Source organism: Esox lucius, chromosome 5 (assembly GCF_011004845.1).
Source record: "Esox lucius isolate fEsoLuc1 chromosome 5, fEsoLuc1.pri, whole genome shotgun sequence".
Lineage (NCBI taxonomy): Eukaryota > Metazoa > Chordata > Actinopteri > Esociformes > Esocidae > Esox > Esox lucius.
In genome coordinates, this window is record NC_047573.1 from 19,710,534 (window position 1) to 19,732,124 (window position 21,591).

Sequence of the window (21,591 nt, forward strand, 5' to 3'; positions counted from 1 at the left end):
AGCTTCAAATTGTTACCGATTCCCTCAGTCTAGTTCAGGGTATCAGTCAACTAACCAGCGTACATATAATCACTATGCATCATCCATGTGTATTGCTCACATCTTTTCTAGTGCTAGTTTACTAAGTTGCTCTAAAGCAGTATGTCCCCACCAAATGATTTTATTGATCCGAATTTTAGAGCCATAGCTAAAAATAAATCATTTCTAATAGCTAGACGTAAAATAATGCATAAGCAAGAGTGTGTAAGTGGTTTTGTGCAATGATTTCACTGTTGAAAATGTGAAAAAAATGTGGTGGTTTGATTGGAGGAACAATTTGATGCCGCACTTAAAGCGTTCATGAAATAGTTTCTTCCTGTTACTGATACCAGGAGCTGAATGTTAGAACTGTCAAATCTCCATGGATAGATTAGGAATTGAAAAACTAAATGGCTGAGAAGGATAAGGGAAGGGGATTAGCAAATATTTCTAAAGCAGCAGATTGGCAAACTTATAATACATTTCTATATCTCACAAGTAAATAAAAAGTAAACAAAACCGTAAGATTGAATAAACGTAATTGCGATGAGGAATGAGCTCTTGAGTACCCTACATGAAATTAAAACTAAAAAAGCTAGGTCAGCTCCACAGTTCATTGAGGTAGACGGCTTGTTCATAACTAAACCGTTTCACATTCTCAACCACGGTTATACATTTTCTGGTCGACCGACAAATTAAGGCATGATGAGCTAACAACAAATGCTGAGCCTTTCCTATTCATGCACAAAAGAATACATGATGAAAGACAAGCACTGTCATTTTTTTATAACGCAATGTTTGTGTGGAAGAGGTCAACAAATCATTATCCATAAATAAGGACAAAACTCTTGGTACCAACAACATGGATGATAAATGATTGACTTCTACCAGTCAGCTTGTTACTGGTGCACAGGAATCCTGTTTCACCATGTTAATTAGTTTTCTATTTTCAGGACACTAACTAACAACATACATATGCATATAGGTAAGCAAATTGAACAGTTTTATTGGCTTGAATAAATTCATAAAAGAAGACTGTCTTGTTAGAATTCAGCGAGTCTTTTGTTATCAATAATTCTAACTTAGCTCTGAAAGGTAAATGCAAATTTTTTTTCTTTCCCATGTGGATTGAAAGTTAGCTATCTAACAAAACTCAACTGGATTTATTTTAATGGAAGCCTCTCTAGTATATACATCATTGAGTGCGGTGGTCCACTGGGCAGCCTGCTGTGTCCATTGTTGTTTTTGGGTTTTACTAATGACCTTCCACTATCCTTGAATTCACCCTTTCTGCCCGTATACAGTACCAGTCAAAGGTTTCATGCACTTAGATGTACTGAACACCAAGGTGAATGTCAGTAACATTCATGTCACTCTTTCCTGGCTCAAAGTCACTATTGTCGCAGTGCTGATCGTGTCAAACTATATGTTTAAGCAGTTGGCACATGTTGCGACCTCACAATAGTTCCTCCCGTCATTTCATCCCACCTGGGAGATGCAGAAGAAAGAGGTGTCACTGAAATAAAGCGGCTTCATTTTGAATGCGACTCCACGCAAAGTGCTCTACTTCAAACGTCACCCTATGTTTAGCTGCAGTGCTTTTGTTTCTTATTGTGGGAAATGTCACAAGAGAAAAGGTCTCCTCTTGTAAAAGGGGAGATGGGAGATGCTGAAAGATGTAGAAACCGACTGTAAGAGGACACAAGCTGGAGGTGACTTTGGGACAAACATGAAAGATGGAAAAAGAAGGCTACTTTATACCAAAAGAATGTTTGTTTGAGATCCTCTAAAGTGCAATACAAGAAGGTGAAGCCACCTTCTCCTGTGTCTTTGTCATCTGGACTGACTGACTCAAATTTCCTTGTGGTTAGAGGGACTCACCACTGAGGACCACTGGATTGTATGTTTGTGCGTGAGTGTCGAGGAGCATGCCTTGGTCGTTCTGTCATGGCCATAATGAGAAACAGGGCTTTGTTTTGCTGGCGAGGACCACACTGAACTTTTCCCTCCCCTTCACCCTCCACCTCTATCTGTCTGTCTATCTCTCACTCGAACACACCCTAACACCCCCACCTCCCCGAAGCCAACCCCACACAGCCCACACACTCTACCCATAACCACCCCCCCAGTCTGTCGTCATGCTCCTGGTTTACTGACTGTTTTCAATCACCCTCAGATTCCCATCGGCCACATTAAACATCAGGACGGTAGCAGAGGCTCCATCTTGAAACAATTTTCTCGGGAAATTGTATGATTCACTCATCTGTTTCCCATTTAGGCCAGGCTGCCTGCTATTCCTGGGATGTTGTAGACTGTAATTAAGGGACTGTGTCTTTTAGAGCCAGCCACAGAAGTCAGGACAGCTCTTTCTCTGTCTCTCTCTCTGTCACTCTTTCTTAGTCACACAAATGAGCATGCACACACACACACATATAGGAAAACACACGCATACAGTAGACACATAAGGACACTCTCCCAGTCTCACACATGGTTTCTCTGAACCCACTGCATTAGGGGAGGATTGTACAGGTCTTACAGCACATTAGATTTACACTGCAGAGAAGAAGAATGTCTGAGCTATAGATCATTTGTCACAGTGAAGTCCCTCTCACAGCTATATCCCACTGTGTCCGGGTTGGAGTGACGTGATCATAATGAGCATCTGGTTTTCTAATGTACTTCACTGAAGTAAACTGGACTTCCAAATGGAAACCTATTCGCAATTTAAACTAGTAGCCAATGGGGACAGGGGAAAGGGAGTGCAATAAATACAGAATATGGTGCATTTGGTCTCCAGCCTTTGACTTCAAATTGGCCCTTATTCTCCCTCTACACAGTTAGAACTGAAGTACATTACACAGTTGTTGCCCGGTATACAGGATCTTCCCATTAGATGGTCTATGGATCTCAAACTCAACTATGGACTTTGAAGCCAATTCCACTCAATTTGAGAATGTCAACCCTCTAATTAGGCACATATTTAGAACTGGAACACCTGTGGGCTGACATTAATGATTAGTTAGAACAGAACACCAGCAGGCTCCGGACCTCATAGGGAAAGGTTTGAATACCCTGTGGGATCTACCTCATAGGGAAAGGTTTGAATACCCTGTGGGATCTACCTCATAGGGAAAGGGGTTGAATACCCTGTGGGATCTACCTCATAGGGAAAGGTTTGAATACCCTGTGGGATCTACCTCATAGGGAAAGGTTTGAATACCCTGTGGGATCTACCTCATAGGGAAAGGGGTTGAATACCCTGTGGGATCTACCTCATAGGGAAAGGTTTGAATACCCTGTGGGATCTACCTCATAGGGAAAGGTTTGAATACCCTGTGGGATCTACCTCATAGGGAAAGGGTTGAAACCCTGTGGGATCTACCTCATAGGGAAAGGGTTGAATACCCTGTGGGATCTACCTCATAGGGAAAGGTTTGAATACCCTGTGGGATCTACCTCATAGTGAAAATGTTGAATACCCTTTGGGATCTACCTCATAGGGAAAGGGTTGAATACCCTGTGGGATCTACCTCATAGGGAAAGGGTTGAATACCCTGTGGGATCTACCTCATAGGGAAAGGGTTGAATACCCTGTGGGATCTACCTCATAGGGAAAGGGGTTGAATACCCTGTGGGATCTACCTCATAGGGAAAGGGTTGAATACCCTGTGGGATCTACCTTATAGGGAAAGGGGTTGAATACCCTGTGGGATCTACCTCATAGGGAAAGGGTTGAATACCCTGTGGGATCTACCTCATAGGGAAAGGGGTTGAATACCCTGTGGGATCTACCTCATAGGGAAAGGGTTGAATACCCTGTGGGATCTACCTCATAGGGAAAGGGGTTGAATACCCTGTGGGATCTACCTCATAGGGAAAGGGTTGAATACCCTGTGGGATCTACCTCATAGGGAAAGGGTTGAATACCCTGTGGGATCTACCTCATAGGGAAAGGGGTTGAATACCCTGTGGGATCTACCTCATAGGGAAAGGGTTGAATACCCTGTGGGATCTACCCACCTCATATTGATTCTGTGAAGAAAAATCTTAGAAAAGAAGTAATCCGTATTATACTTGGTGGCACCGGAACAGCCATTGGACAGTTGAGTCAGAATCAAGCCATAGTTGCACATGGCAACCGTAGTTCAGCCAGAGGTTTACGTAGTACAAACAGAGGTGAACAGTAGTTCAGCCAGAGGTGTACAGTAGTTCAACCAGAGGAATGCAGTAGTTCAACCAGAGGTTTACATAGTTCAGCCAGAGGTTTACGTAGTACAAACAGAGGTGAACAGTAGTTCAACCAGAGGTGTACAGTAGTTCAACCAGAGGAATGCAGTAGTTCAACCAGAGGTGTACAGTAGTTCAACCAGAGGAATGCAGTAGTTCAACCAGAGGTGTACATTAGTTCAACCAGAGGAATGCAGTACTTCAGCCAGAGGTTTACATAGTTCAGCCAGAGGTGTAGTTCAGACAGAGGTGTGGTTTAGCTAGACGTTTAGTTCAACTAGAGGTGTGCATCATTCCATCTCCACTATTTCTCTAAATTTAGGCTTTCATATAAAATCCATGTCTGTACTGACAGGCCAACCAAACTCTGTGCTCCAGTCAAAAGCAATGCCATACTCCTAGGCATTTGTTCTCCATAATGTTTCTGGATCTGGACAGACTCCCCAGTTGCACAAAGGTACCCAGATTTGTCTCAGAAATTATAGATTCCGTCTGATTGGTCCGAGAAACTAATGGGTTGGCCCAGAGACATAACATACATGTGGTAATGTATGCTTTAGAAAATTCATTAATCTTTACTTGTGCGCTTATGTTTGTGTATGTGTGATGAACTTGTGAGGTAGGTTAAAAAAATATAGTTCTGAGTAGCTGACCTGCCCTGAAAACTGCTCAGTGCTCATTAACATTACAGTTCAGCCATTTACCAAACGCTGTCATCTAGAGCGACTTGCAGCTCAGACTGTTCTTATGATTCCAGGCCAAACATATCAAAGTGCCCACAGAGTGCCTGGGAGCCTGTGACCAAATGCATGTATTAACACCTACCAGGCGGTGCTGTTATGTTTTACTCCAGATCGGAGGCCTTTAGATCAGGCTAAAATGTGCAGCGTATGGCTGGTTTCAGTTAGCCCCCAGTGGAATGTTATTCCAGGCCAATTAGTAGGGTATGATAAGAGAGAATGACTGTTTTAGATCGTGCGTCATGAAAACAAGTAGCTAGACCTGGTTGACCTGGTTAAAATACCTCCCCGGCCAGACCCTATCGGCCCACTAAATGGAGCGAGACACTCAGGAAAACAGGGTCTGAGTGGCATCATTTCCAGATCTTGCAGGGGAGTGTTGAACATTTTATTGACATGACACAGTAGACTGAGCTGAAGAGGCAGACTTGTAACCAGACCAAATAAGAGAGTCAGTGTGCCAGTTGGTCCATGTAACCCACACAGAGAGGGAGAGGGAGGCTCCTGTGATCTTGAAACCTCCAGCCCATGTCATTGGAAAATCAATATGGCTTGCTATTTCATCCAATTAATTAGTGACTGGCTATGGCCCTTTGTTTTCCTGTGTGACCGTGTGGGAGTGAGCACATTCAGTGTGTGGAAGTGTATTGAAAAATACAGTATGTACAGAACATATACCGCAGAGTATCATACTGGATGTCATTTTTTTATGCAGTAATGTAGGCTTTTAGCAGTTTTGTTAGTTTCGTTAGTTTTGTTTTATTTTCTAATGATTATTATATTAATCCAAATGAGTATCATGTACTCTTACTTCTCACGGTGCCCTATCAGTGGTTAGTATAATGTAATACATTAGTGTATTACACATATAACATGTATTCAACAATCCATGTTCAATGAATGGAAACAGTAATTGAACAAAATAATGTTTACAGCTTGTGGTGACGCTTGCAGCTTGTGGTGATGTTATTAATACTCACCTCAGCTGACAGACAGACAAAGAGACAGACAGGCAGACCAACAGACTCAGACAGACGAACAGACAGACAGACAGGCTGACAGAAAAAATGAGACAGACTGACAGACGGACAGAGGGCATCACTTCAGACAGAGCTCCTTGTGCTCCGGTCAGAAGTAGAGCATTATACAGTATATAAGGAATATTCTATCAATTGGGATTCCTCCGTGGTATATGAGGACATGCTGTGCCTGGCAAAGCCCCGGGTCTGTTCTTGTAAACCTGCAGAAACTCTGTTGTCCTGGCCCAGGGAGGACGTGTGTAATCCACTGGGGGTTTGCACACCTCGCTGCCTCCACAACAGCACGGAGTCTGCACCATAACACACACGCTTATATGGATCCTGTCTGGTGCCGAGCTGGCATACTCCCTTAGTAGGGGGGACTGTACATGACACCAACCTGAGCCAAGCTCCCAGACCTGAGCCAGAAATGGTCCAGTGTAGAGGTGGGAGTGAGCGGAGAAGCTTAGAGAAATACAGGGACAAAGGATGGATGAAAGGTGAATGAAAAGAGACACAACGTAGCTTGGTGTCTAGAATATACAATCTAAAGCATTGGGACGTTCGAGCGGTGCAAAACAATCAAAAACAATGATGCCAAGAAAAACACTGAGGGAAATGGTTGCCTCTTCTTTTGGCCTTCTCTCTGAACTGCTTAATGTACTGGGTCTGGTCTTTTCGCTTCCCCTTCATCTCAGATTAGGTCCTGACTAATTGTAATCTGGCAATGATAGCTGACCTAGTTCAGGTTAAGAGCCCAGGGGCATCTAAGAACAGGCCTATCATGGATTACTCTACTTGACCGTACACAGCCTTATCCAGGATTTTATTCACACCTCCAGATATCCGGGCCCCACCACAGGCCACTGCTCATTAAGTTGGAGCACCCATATGGGTTCAGCAAGTGGGAGGAGTATGGTGTGATGGAAGGATGACAGGATGGAATGATTCTGATCTCTTCTGAGCTGTTCAACCTGCCAGTGGACTAGCTGATGTCCTAACCCATTCAGTTTCTTTTAAAGCAGTAATTGAACCCTGGCTGTAGAAGTGACTGGAGATTTGATTTGAGATTTGACGCAAAAAAGCAAAGTAATTCTCATCCAAAATATATTCTATAGGGTTGAGGGGGCCTACTCTAGTCTATAGGGACGGTGCAGGCTACTCTAGTAAACTGATCCGGTATCAGTCGTATTTTGTGCTGTGTTTCCTCTCGACTATTCAGCATTGGTCATTGTGGCCACCGGTGCAGCAGCTTCTTGTTTTTAACTGATTGATGTGGAACCCAGCGTGGGTGTCTGCAATAGCATCTGTGACGAGCACCAAGCCACTACCATTTCCCGTTTTTCACACCGATGTTTTACGGAGATGTTGCTTGCTTTTTTTGTGGGCACATGAGTTACTGTCCATAAGAGCAAACCGTTTTTGTGAACAGTGTGATGTACCTGATATATGGGCCACTAAATGTGTGTACGTTACTCACTAATTGCCCATTTTTCTGGCGTCGGAGTATAAATCAAGTACTTGCATGTGAATGACACTTTGAGAAATAACACGGATCTATAGCGTTGATTTTCGTTGAGTAAATTTTTTCCCCCTTCTCTGTGCGTCTAAATCATGACATTACAATGCACGTAATGGGTGATATGTCACAACTGTCTACACACGTCACATTAAGGTCTCTGGGTGTCTTACGGCTGTGGGATGGTGGGGGTGGGGGGTGTTTTAGTGTAGTGACTGCAGCCTAACACCTCTTTTTCTCCCTTCCGTGTCTGTATCTCTGCAATGATGGTCAGTCACTATGTCCTATTTTTCCAATTGTCACCAGTAATGAAATTTCCTCAGAAAATTGTTTCTCTAACTAGCCAGCGGAGAGTGGAGAGATAATGTAAAACATTCAATCAGTTCCACTGACGTGAGACGGAAACACTGCCTCCACAGCTTCAGTTTGTGAAATCAATTTGCAATAACTTCAAATATTAGATGAAGCCTCTACATGCAGAACTTAATATACATGGCCGGGGCAAACATTTCTCCTTGTGGAAAGGTTGCAATTAACAGGGGATTTCATCCCTTGTAAAATATAATTGAGTTCAGAATAAGGGAGAACAAGAAATGTTTTCAATCTATCTGACTTTCTAAAATAAATGTAAAAAATACTGCTTGTTTTTTTTTGGAGTCTAGCATCATTGTTTTTGTCACTATTGACAGAGTGTTTTTGATATATGTGTTTAAGTTGCCAGCTAAAGTGGCTGGCTGTTTTCAACAGTTTGTAGTGTTGCTCTAGTTTTAAATTGGGGTCAATAGCCCAGTATAATGACTACTACAGTAAACAAACAGTGCAACCCACTAGTCGTCCTGAACAAGCTGCCATTTTAGAGTATTGGTAGAACTGAGGATACTAATATCCTACAGTAGATACAATACACAGTTTTGTTACCAAACCAAACACACACACACACACACACATTTTCACACAGATGCAGAAAATAGGAACATCTATTTAAATTTGCAAGTGGAGAGTGTTATTGGTATTGAAAGTGATAAGGATGATAACGGTTTTCTGTAACTGAACAGAATGAAACAGGGAATATATTTTACACCAGCATTGGTGTAAAGCCCCGTACAGTACGAATGGCAATTTTGTAATAAAATATGCTGTGCTTACAACAGAATAGCAAATGGCTAGCAATCAGTAGAAATTGTTGTAGTAGCACTGGCTGGGCTAGCATGCTGTATATAATATACCTTGAGGATCCTGAGATTCCTGATGCTTCTAAGCATATATGCAGATCATATTGCACTCATTTGTTTCTTCTCTGATATCTACTATAATGTAGCCTATACATTTTCTATGGTTTTATTACCTGCTCTCTCAAAGAGCAGTTAAAAGAGGCTGAGAAAAACAGTTCAGGGGCAACTCTAAGGGTCCTCCAAAAGGATCAATATCTAATCCAGACTCTGGTTGTAGCTCTTTTTCATCAACCACAACGGAACACATCGGAAGAAATCAGCCATAACAGAAGCCATTTTTCTTCACCAGAACTTGTTGAGGAGAATCATTAGAGTTCTGAGAATCTAGACAACGAGGGATCTTGCGTTCTCCCTGGCTGTATTAGCATTAATTCAATGTATCCTCACAACAGCGTCTACAAAACTGTGGGGGTTCTAACTGAATCTCCAGGGATGCCCTAACAGAATATAGAACAGAGTGTATGGAACCATTCCCCCAGGTCACTTAGATCTGCCACCGTGCCACTCTACACAATTAGATTAGGCCCCGGAGATCAATGAACTTCCTGGAATATAGAGCACAACAAACACAATGGCACTGGCAGCCAATATCTTCAAGCGTGACTAAGTCACAACACAACACACAAAGGGAATGGAATTTGATTGTTTGTGTTAGTATTTTTTTTCGCCTTGTTTGTGTATGTGTGCATTTTCTTTTTCTTACAAAAGGCAATCCGTTGCATAATCATCGTGCTACCTCAACTCCACTTCACGCCAGATCATTGTTAAGTCGTTGTTTATAAATTGCCTAGATTTCTAGAATGAACATTAAAATGGTTTCAATTGGAAGCCAGTGGAGTGTGCAGAGGAGCAGGGTGATATGGAGAATTTTGGAAGGATGAACTCCAAGCAAGCTGCAGCGCTCTGAATAATTTGCTTGGTTTTGATGCCATATGCAGGGATTCCTGCCAACAGTAATTTGCAGTGGTTTCGTGTATCTCAGTTGGTATAGTGCTTACAATGTCAGCATTGTGGCTTTGAGGTGGTCAGTAAAAACTATGGACAGTAGGGGCACCTTGCACTCATGAAGCAATATATTTTATCAGCCACGTAAAGAACAAGGCAAAGAAAAGAAGTCTTTACCCCACACACACAGCGATCGATGACAGTCTCAGCTAGTGAGATAGTCTATCTCTGGTTGGATTTCATATGGTCCAACATCATGTTTACCTCAAAGTTGTCATGCATGCAACGAAAATGAATGTTAAACCAAAGATCAAGAAAGCAAACTTCTATCTCATATAGCCTCCTTGAAAACAGGCCAATAGAGACTGTCATCATACAAGTAATTCACTTGGGTGAGCTGGAAAATATATTTTATGCCTGCATGCATTAGGCGTTCTCTACTGTGCTTTTCATGGATTTGTAATGTACAGATTTGTAATCGCTAAGAAATGTATGTATGTCATTTTTACAGAAAGCTTAATTAACAACCACACAAACAAATATTGTATACATTGTAAATGTAGGTCCAATAAGGGAAACCTGGCTACGATAGCTAGCATTGGTTTGTTTTTCTAGGCCATTGTCAATGTGACGTAAGGTGGTGAGTAATGAAAATCTAACTTTGTCAAGTCGCGGTCTTGATGCAAACAGCACTATGTTGTCAAATCCTCACTCATGCTTCTAGTTTGACCAGTTATTTTCCACAACTAATATTTGAAAACTTGTTTAAATAATGTGCACGGTTAGCAACAAACTATTTACCTATCTTCAAGGCTAGCGTTATCTCTTTAAATTTAACCTCATTTGTCCTCACCAGAATATTGTAGATATGGCTATGTAAGCACAAGCGTGCATTATCTGCTCATTTTTTATGGATGTATCCTAACATGAAACAAAAACAACTTAAACAAATGGAGATTCAACTACTTTTCTGTTATTTTAAGTGTAAGGCTGTGACTGCCATGTTTAGCAAGAATGTCGGGCAATAGACTAATTGCCTCTATACTACACTGTAACTCTAATTGAAAGAAAAAAAGGCAACATAGTGAAGAGAACTTATGAATTTCTGTCGTTTTTTAAAGATACTGTATATTTCCTCTAGTTTATTGATAATGCCTGTGGGGAAGATGGCGGTTGGCCAGAGGCAGGGGCTCAATCAGCTAGACCACCCTTGTTCACAAAATAAATGAAAGTAAATCGAATAAATAACAAAAATCTGACAAATGTTTGCTTTAGTATTGGGATGTTATTTAGCAAATTTGGTATAAATGCATTGAACGCCTCAGTTTTTTACATTACCTTGGAACTATTAGATGACGCAGAGCTTTATGCTCTTACTGCTAAGTATTCAAGCCACATTTAGATTTCTGTGAATAGAACCTATGAATTTGTTATAAGTAATAGCAGGCAATTCAGAGGCCATCACTGAAGAGTAGTAAAGATGCACGAAGCGCCTTGGTTTCTGCGTCACACTGTCGAAATTCTGACCCTCTTTTCATTACCCAGAAAGTATTTTCATTTATCTCCTGCGCATTCTCTCCCTCCGTCTGGGCTTTTTTCGTCTCGCCGTCTACCTTCCTTCTTCTTTCTGTGATTTTGTGAGAAACCTGTCAGAGAACATCCAGAGTCGGCAGCTACCTGAGAAACCAGGGGTCATCACCAATCACACATTTTCTAGCCCACTTCGATCTCCCTCTCTTTCTCGCTCTCTTTATTCCTCTGCCATCCCCGTTTTTATTCCTCCTATTCAGCCAAGTATTCCTGCAGCCTGGCAGTAAATTACAGCTAGGAGCAGCATCAGGGAGCATTAAACTTCTACCTCACTGAATGTCAAGCACTTAACACGCTACATTTTTAGCCTGTCTGGATCACACAGCATCATGAGTGAATTTGAAAGCAATGTTGTTAAATGACACGCTAGAAATTGTCACATTTCCCTATTTTCCGTTCCCCTTTGCATTCTCCTTTGCGCTTTTACTTTGTCAAACCGCGCCGCTGTGCCCTTTTGGGTGATGCTCTGCCTCCTGCCGAGGCGTCCGGGGTAGTGTCTGAGTTGAGATCGATGTCCTGAAGCTCTCCGAGTCCTCTAATTGCATTAAAGGTATTAAGGTGCAGGGGTGAAATGAGCCAGTGCTGTTGACATAGCAGCCTCAGTGCCAGGGCATTAATTGGGCATTCAGTCTCTGGCACGGCTGATAGTGGGAGTGCTGGGATCATGATAGGATCCAGGATGACTCTCGGTTCTGGCACGAGGAGCTGTGTTGAGCTGTCTATCTGTGTGCCAAACAGCACCCTATTCCCTTTATAGTCCAAGACGACTTGGGAAAAGCGGTGAACTAAATGGAGAACAGGGTGTCATTTTGGGATGGGTCCTGTGTTTCCAGTGTAATCTCTAGCCCCTAGTGGCTTTGCCTGCCTCGCCTTCACACCACAAGCTTCTTAGGGGCAGATGTGTAAACAGTGTGGGGGATTAACCTCCCCAGGTTCACCTTGGTAACACCCCCACTCCTATCCCTCCTTCCTTTCCTCTGGAGAGGATTTATCAGTTTCTCCCAGTTCACTTCTCTACCTCCTCTCTGCCTCACTGTCTTCTGCTACCAGAAAAAAATAATAAACATCTCTAAACAATGGCAGGAAGGGAATGGAAGGTGTCAATACCATTCCATCGATTCCGTTCCAGCCCGTCCGCCCAAATCTGCCACCAGCCACCGCTGGTACTTAATAGTGAAATGTCAGCTCCATGAGAATGCATAGCCTTATTGTACCATGAGGCGGTTAATCCCATCACCTACACTATGTGTACCATTTGTTTTTTAGGAAAGAGGCAAAGGCCGCTATCTGGTCACTGAACACATCTACTCCTTCTCCGGTCAACACAATGAAGCCATTCATAGCCTGCTTGCCTGGAGTTCAGTTCCCTGTATTGTTGAGGTACATGAAAGAGGAGAGGGCTTAATGTGTAATCAATGGCCGTACACACTGACTGATATAACAGGTGATTTAATGCCATTGGATGGATATTGGCCATGCAGGTCAAGGGAAGATTGTCCAGAGAGGGAATGAGAGAGTGACAGGGGGAGAATGAAGGGGGGGGGGGGGTGCATGCGAGCAGGAGATTAACTGTGGTACAGAAGTGTCTGTCATTCCAGTGACACCCCCATGCACCCACACTCCCTCCCTCCTCCCCAGAGAATCAAGGCCCGTTTATTCTCATTGGATAAATTAAATTGGTCTCCCCCTGCTCAACTCGTACACAATTTTCAAAGACGCCGAGAATAAAGTTAGGTTTCATTTCTTGGTTGCTTGACTCCCATTGGATGTCTTGTCATTGATGTGGACAAAGCAGCCAGACTGAGACCAGATCAAGACCAGTGCATTGGCTAGAGGATCAATCATGACTTCCGTCTCACTCGTCTCATACTCTCATATGATACACATTATACGGCTTTCCTTCAAAGTCTGCTCCCATCAAATGTTTACCTTCAGATGTTCCAAACAGGTCGGGATTGTTGCAAATCCACTTTGGATTCGGACTGACAAAACTGACTGACTGAAGTTCAGATGTTCAGAGCTAAAAGAAGCCTGACAGACAGAAGCCTTTGAATCCAGACGTTGCCGACACTTGGGAAAACCTCTGTTGATCTGATGCCTCTCCCAGGATTGCAGTTTCATTACTACCTTCAGCCACCATATATTCGGTACAGGAGGTTATTTGTCCTCCTCAGGCAATTGTAATTCTCAGGTCGGCAGTCACCCTGCTGTGAACAATGTAATAAAATCACTCCTAATCACTACTGTGAAATGTATATATACAGCTCCAGAAAAAATTAAGAGACCACTGCCAATTGAACACTTCTGTTCCTCACTCAAAACTTTCCTTTTCAACTTTTTTGGAAAGGAAAGAAAAAGGTGCAGTGGTCTATTAGTTTTTTCCGGAGCTGTATAATCTGGCAGTCTGGCAGACCCATACCCGGACAGACCCAGACAAACCCAGACAAATCCAGGCAGACCCAGACAGACCCAGGCAGACCCAGATAGTCCCAGACAGACACAGATAGACACAGACAGACCAGATCCAGACTAGACCTAGACCAGATCAGACACAGACACAGTCCCAGACCAGATACAAACACAGGCCAGACCTGACACAGAACCAGAACAGACCTTACAAAGATCTTGACCCAGACACTGACCTAGACCTGACCCAGACCAGACACAGACCCAGATCTGACCCAGACCAGACCCAGATCAGACCAAACCCAGGACCAACTCAGGCTGTCATAATATTTTCTATGACCTCCTGCCTTTCCAGTCACATTTCCTGCCTGGCAGGCCTTTAGCCCATAAAAGAGGATAGTAAATACATAATGTTTTATGAGGACATCTCTGTTAGTGTATAATATACAGTTTCAACTTTGCATTGAGATTACTTTACATCCTGTAAGGGGGTTGAAAACACAGACATTTTTAAAAGGTATGTATCTATGGAATATTGTGCGATTTGGAGGTCTATTCAATTATTATCATACACCATAAGACTGCTAAGCGTTGATAAGACGAGGTAGTCCTTTCTCCCTTTCATTTATTCTATTTCACATTTAAACCCATTAGAAGTGTCTTCATGTTGCACGTGTGCGTTGTTCTTAATTACATCGTTGACGGTCTGTCCTTTTCTGCAGTTTTTGTGCATGCGTTTGTGTGTATGTTTGTGTGTGTATGTGTGCTGCAACCTTCACAGCCTTAATTGAAACTTCCTCTCCCTTTGAGATTAGCGGCCTCAATTAACCTCACAGTGGTCAGTGATTGGCCAATTATGTCCTCCATCTCCCCCATCCACAATGTCAGTGAAAACAGACACATTGACCTAATGAGATACTGTTGGGGGCATCCAAAACCACACCCTATTCCCTAAGTGCTGCACTACTTTTCTCATTGCCCTGGGATGTGGTGAACATTTGTGTACTATTTTGCAACTAGGGAGTCATTTCAGATGCACATTGTCCCATCCGAAGTGTTTTTCTCAAAGTGCGTCTCTATCATGCTGTTTTGTGGATCGTGTCATGGGTGATGTTTTGACAGTGTCTTTGATTCTTGTTAGATGTTAGGTCATTATTTCAGCTCTTATCACAGTGTGGCTCTGATCCTGAATGACTTTGAGTGGCAGTCAATTTCATTTCCCCAGCTTGGCATGGTCTGGAAGGTTGCCTGTATACAGTTTTTGTGATATCGTTTATACTTATGTAACTTGAACTGTTCAATGTGTGCATACAATCTCCAAATACATGCATGGGAAGTGTTTGGATTCATTACGTCATTAAGTCTTGGTCTGTTAAAGCTCCAAAACACATAAAAACATGCAAACTCCTATATCAAAGACAATAGATTTGAATGTCCAGGAGAGTCTCTAATAGATATACATTTCCTGTATTCACCCCCTTGGTCTCCTCCAGAGATTATTGTTACGACATGAAATCAAATTATATTAAAAGCTTTTGCCACTGATCAACACAAAACAAATATAACGTCAATAATGAGAATGAGAAAAATAATTACATTTAAAATTGCACTAATTATATTTTCAAATATAAAACTGAAAGATAATTGATTGCATATATAGTCAGACCCTTTGCTATGACACACCTGAATAAGCTTTATATATATATATATATATATATATATATATATATATATATATATATATATATGAGATGATATATATATATATATATATGAGATGATATATAATGTAGTTTACATACTAGATAATGTGTGTTTCAGGATTTATTTTTAGTGGTGGTAGTAGTAGTTTTTGCTGAAAGTGCTGTCTAAACGAAGTTCAGTAGACTTAAATAAGATCCACTACTGCTTTTGAACATTAAAGCTATAAATACCAAATCAAATTAGATTACTTGTCATAACATGTTATACAATTTGTAGTTTTTGTGCTATAACCGCTTAAAATTTGCATAATCCCTTCATAGACTACAAAGGCAACATTTTGATTTAATGCTGCTCTTGATCCACATCAGCCACAAACACCACTCCAACGTTGACCTGTACAATGACTCACCTCAGATGGATTGAAGCAGTTCTTTTTGCTACAGTTTCTTCTTTTTTTCTACTGTATATAAACTATAAAGCGTGTTGTGTCCATTGACTTTCTTGAATTGCACAAAGGGGATAAGATCCCATCTACCTCAGCTTAGCTTTTAATTTGCAAAAAACCCAAAATGATGAAATGTGGCATTACTATCTCCAAAAATATTTTATTTAGAATATCTTTCAAACAAACACATTTACAGAATGATTAATATCATACAATAGTTTGTCTGTTTATTTCTGTGTGTCCGTGTGTGTGTATGCATGAGATTGGCCTGTGTGTGTGTGTGTGTGTGTGTGTCTGTGTGTGTAGATGGGACTGAGCATAGTGTTTTCAGGCCTTGGCAGTCCTGAGTGGATGATTCACAGTTATCTGGAAGACATCTCTGTGATCTCTGAAGGACAGGAATCACCTGGAAAGACCATGTTACACTGTTCCACAGAAAGCAGATCCTAGGAGCCTGTGTGTGTGTGTGTGTGTGTGTGTTTGTGTGTTATAGTTCTGTAGATTAGTCATTAGTGAGCGATTCTCTGTTGTGATTACCTGATTCCTCCGGATGGAAAGCTATACACAGACACTACAGATGTGCCCCAAATGATGCCCTATTCCCTATATAGTGCACTACTTTTGACCAGAGTCTTATTAGCCCTGTTTAAAAGTAGTGCACTTCATAAGGAATGTGTATACCATATGGGCAGCCGCCACAACAGATAACACACTGACAATGAAATAGATATCATCAGCAATAGCTTCATGGGAATCGTCGCTAGGAACATTTATTGATGTTCCAGGATGTATACTGAGTCCTCAGATGTTCCAGCTATTTATCATTAGTTTAGTTCTAATTAGCTTTTTGGGTAATATTGTATAGTGTCTGTGAGTGTGTGCGCGTATATTTACGTACATACTGTATATCTATATGTGTGTGTGTGTGTGTGTGTGCATGCATGTGCTGCAACCTTCACAGCCTTAATTGAAACTCCCCCTCCGTCTGAGATTAGCCACCACAGTTAACCTCTCACAGTGGTCAGCGATTGGCCAATTATGTCCTGCACCCCTCTGTCCTTCTCTATCCTCCCCCTTCTCCCCCAACCCCATTTTCAGTAAACACAGACACATTGACTGTAGATAGAATCTGTTGAGGGCATCCAAAACTGCGCCCTGTCCCCCTTTATGGCGCTGTGCTAACAGTATGTCTTTCTTTCAGTTGTCATCACAATGTGGCTCTGATCCCGATTGACTTTGAGTGGCAGTCGATTTCAATTTCCCTGCGCCCCATCACGAGAGAAAAAGTTTGATTCGCCTCCAATTGACTCCTATTGAATGAGAGTATTTGTCCTTTGAAGAAAAAAAAAAAGGTCATTCGTTTGGCATTGGACCAAGTTGTGGTGGCTGCTGTTGGGCCAGAGAGAAAAGGGTGGCTGGGGGGGGGGGGGGGGTGCAGGAGGGGAAGGTTGTGGAGGAGTTGAACCTCCGGAGATTCCTTGTCAGTATTCTCCTACTGTGTGCTGACTCATGTTCTCTCTGTAGTTGTCAGGGAGATGACCAAAGGCATCTCTCCTTCTCTACTGCTGGAGAAACTAGACTTACCATAGAAAAAAAGGAGAGAGTAAGGGAGAGACAGGAAAGAAGAGAGAATAAAAGAGAGAGAGGAAACTAGAGAAGTAGACGTGCCAGAGGAAAAAAAAGATCGTCTGCCTGCTGCTTCTCATGGTGGGCGGAGATAACTCTGAACACCTGCGGATTAGGGACACGCAGATAATGGTGTCTACTACCGTGAGATACCACACTAGAAACGGAGTATTGGGGGAAGTGAGAGAGGAAATAAAGGGAGAGTGGATGAAAATGTAGGAAAGAAACCAAGAGGAAGAGAAAGCGAGAAAGAGATAGAGGGAGAGAAGGGCAGATAACAGTGCTCACAACTCTTGGAAAAAGTCCCACATCCTCTCTAATATAGAACAAATTTGCAGAATAACATGGAAGTAGAAGCTTGGGTCTCTTATGGATGGGCTGTGATTGTTACCATTGTTTTAAATTACTGCCTAGTGTCTCACTTTTCAAAGATGACATTCTGTTAACTGAAATGATGTTGTTGACCTGTCATTTGTGTACAAAACCTAAAGTGGAGAAAGAAAACACCTCAAAATCACAACCTCAAACTTTTTTCTCTCCGACAGACCATGTAAAGAATGCTCAAGAGGATGACATTCACTAGGTACTCAGATCTCTATCCGAAAGTATGATGTCCACACCCGCGAGCAAGCTCGTCTTTGTTGGTGTGTGTTGGCACGTGTGTGTGCTGGCACACGTGTGTGTTCATGCGCAAATGTTGGGGACAATTTGCAATGAATTTGAGTCGAATGTGAGTTTAATTCTAAGGAATTTCACAAATTCCAATTCCAAAATTCAACTGAAACATGACAATCTCATTCATTTGAAATCTTTATCAACATGACATGTAATTTATCTATGCTGATAATACATCAAACATTAGGGAAGTGTGAACTATTATAGGTAGCTCATAACATGATTTTAGAATGTGTCCATGCCATTGTCATAATTTAAAATATGTATAGGGGAATCAGCCGGGGCTCAAACCCCCTTTACCAGGGGCAAGTGTGGTCTAGTGAGTTTTGGCAATTCAATTCAACTTTATTCATTTTGGTAAACGTACATGATGTCAAAAATAAACAATACTATGCTATTTTGTGAAATTATTTGACATTTTCATTTTGGGGGATTTTATTAAATGTAATTCTAATTTGTGTAATTCCTGTGGGCTTCGTGTTGGGTGTGACAAATTCAAATGTAATAATGTATTTGGATTTGAAAAGCAATTTTCTACTCATTTCAGTATTGGCCCTCACTCCGGTGTGGGTTTTATGTATGTTCATGTGTGTATCTGCGTGTGTGTGTGTGTGTGTGTGCATCTGTTTTTGCGCTTCTTTGGGTGTGAGCCTGCTCGTGTGTGTTTGTGTAGATAGGATAGAGCTATCAGAGCCATGCCTCAGCAGTCCTGAGTGGATGGTCCACAGTTATCTGGAGGACATCTCTGTGATCTATGGGAGAGGAATGTGAATCACCTGGAAAGACCATGTTACACCATTCCACTGAAATAAGAACAAGAGTTCATCAGGAACTTAAGTTATTTTCAGATGGATACCATTGTCTGTTGATGTTATTTGATACTTGTTTTTAACAAATTTCAGAATGTTGATATGGTCCCCTTTCATAAAGACTAATCTTTATGAAATCTTGTTGTCATGCACATTTTACATAGCCGTTTATGTAGACTGACATTTTGAGAGATTGGAGGGTTTATCACCGCCTCTTTGGTGACCTAACCAAGCGTTGTGTTTTTCTACTGGTTTTAACTTAGTTAGGTGGCCATGCATCATAACTAGCGATGATGAGGAATAATTGATGGTCGACCTGTCCACATAACAATGTTACAGTTGATTTTTGAGTTTCCTTATACAGGAACAAAGAACAATCTAGTTATCTCTGTGAAACGTAGTGATTCGTTTACCCACATGATCACTGTGTATCAAGATGTTATAATCATGCTGGGCAAAAGCTCAGTGTGTGACAAAGCTCCTACTATACCTGAGGAAAATCTCCCTAGGTTGGTTGATGAAAAAAACACACACCGTAGTGTCTTTATTGTCAACATATTGTTTGGATTCCTTTCAGGTACAGAAGCAAATAGTATAATTTTCAGCTGTATAGTCTGATTTATTGGTTTTAGGCTTGGTATGAAAGTGCACTAATATTTGAAGAGAGCCCTGTTGGCTGTGCTTAAATGTAGTGCACTCTAATGGATTTAGAATGTGATTTGGAATCAGGTATTCATCATAAGAATAATACCCTGAAATACAATAAAAATACTGTAGATAGCACCAGCAGTAGGTGCATGAGAATTGTCGCTAGGGTTTATTGATGGTTCGGTATGTGCACTATGTCCTCGGATGTTCCCAAACATGATTTTTTTTGTCATTCTGTGTTCTTAGACAATTTGATTGCAGCTTTTGTAAGTACTTATCATTAGTTTATTCTTCTTTAACCAATTACCATGTTTGGTTACAGTGTGTGTGTGAGTGTGTTTGTGTGTGTGTGTGTGTGTGGGGGGGGGGTGTTTGTGTGTGGGTGTATTTGGTTAATGGAATGCAAACATCTTCCAAGGCCTTTTTCGTAATTAAACCTGCCGAAAACCAATTTTCCTTGACACATCCCTCAAGACATCAACAGATTGCTACAGACACTTAATGTTCTCTTACTCCCTGTCTCTATCTTCTGTCCATCACCAGCATAAACAATGTTAATGTGTTTGTCTGTCAGACGGCCATGGTAGGATCTGAATGTATTAACATTAAAATCAGCCGTTATAAAGTGAGGAGTTAGTATTGAACATTCACATAGTGCACCATATAAATCTTGTCCACCTTTCTACCTGTGTTTTTCAGCACACAGTGTTGACCTACAAAGTAGCTTTGTTTAAATGTTTTATGTCAAATTACGTTTGGGCATGTGAATGGGTACTGAGAAAAACACTTAGTTTGAGCTGTGTTGAAGTAAACATTATGGTTCTGGTGTATATTTCCTTTCCTTTTTGTCTCTGGAACTTTTTTCAAATGTTTTATAGAAGACATTGAAGATGAACTGTATCTGTAAGGGACCGTTTATTGGTCCTATAGTCTTAATCCAATGTCTGTAATTTGAGCTAGGTTGAGGGCAACATTTCAATTGCTATTTCCTGTGCTAACAACTAGGGGCAGGAGTTGCTGTGTGTATGCCTCCAATGAAGTTGCAAATTTCCATGAATGCTGGTGTCATATTGTCTTATTTATATGGGTAGGAATATTAGAATTTAACATGGTGTATTGACATAAGCTATATTTATTATTATTACTATATTGACAAAAGTTTTGGAATATTCTAACTGTTTTCTCTCTTCCCCTCCGGTGCTGTTTTACTCATCTCTCCATATGGATCTGTCAACAGGTAAAGTCATCTTATTTTACCAACTTCCCTCTTTAGAGTTGTTAGCAATGTCGTATAAAATTTACAGATTGAAGTGTGTAATCTTAAGGGATGTTAATAAAGTTGTTTAATATTAGATGAGTTGTAGTACATGTTCCTCCAATTATTAATGACATATCCAAGCGATTTAACCTAAGCAGTATTTTAAGGCCACCAACACAGAGAAACATCCTCTCTCTCTCTCTCTCTCTCTCTCTCTCTCTCTCTGTGCATGCTGGGAGTTTGGGTGTGGGCTGGTAGTGTGTGGGTGCTGGCGGAAGGGTGTCACCACATACTATGTTTTGTGTAGTCTGTGTTTTCTTGCACTTCACTGTGTATGCATGTTGATGATTTTATGTTACAGTGATTTCATAGGTTGGGTTTGGGCAGAGGATATTGTAATGTGGTTGGAGAATGTTGGGCAGGCTGGTCTCCCAATGCTAGCCGGTCCGTTGAGGATGTCTTGCTTACCATGGGTGAGCTTCTGGGCCATGACAAGATTGTGTTGGTGTCATAGATGAACAAAGCTGTTGTGGTGTTGCTAGATGAGGTCAATTTAGTTACTCATATGGTTGAGACAGGGTTGTGGGGGAAGGAGGTGATTTGGCCAATTACAGATGTGAGAACTGTGATTCCTGACATTGTGGGGGATGCGGTGACGCCGGGCCTGAGCGGTCTGGCGGTAGTGGAGGGGTCGGAAGTGAAACTAGGAGAGACAGAACTTGGGGTGAAC

The 21,591-nt window shown here is 41.6% G+C and overlaps 1 protein-coding gene across 10 annotated transcripts in view; it reads left to right on the plus strand.

Moving 5' to 3' along the window:
- The window catches only part of sdk2b (sidekick cell adhesion molecule 2b), a 298,546-nt gene that overhangs the window by 135,503 nt on the left and 141,452 nt on the right, over positions 1 to 21,591 (plus strand). The window contains exon 1 of one of the 10 annotated variants that reach the window (XM_020046794.3): positions 20,639 to 20,690. The exons of the other annotated variants lie outside the window; for them this stretch is intronic. Coding sequence (XP_019902353.1) covers positions 20,660 to 20,690 — 31 coding nt within the window. The 5' untranslated portion in view covers positions 20,639 to 20,659. Of the gene's footprint in view, positions 1 to 20,638; positions 20,691 to 21,591 lie in introns of those variants that run through there. 10 annotated transcript variants of the gene reach the window in all.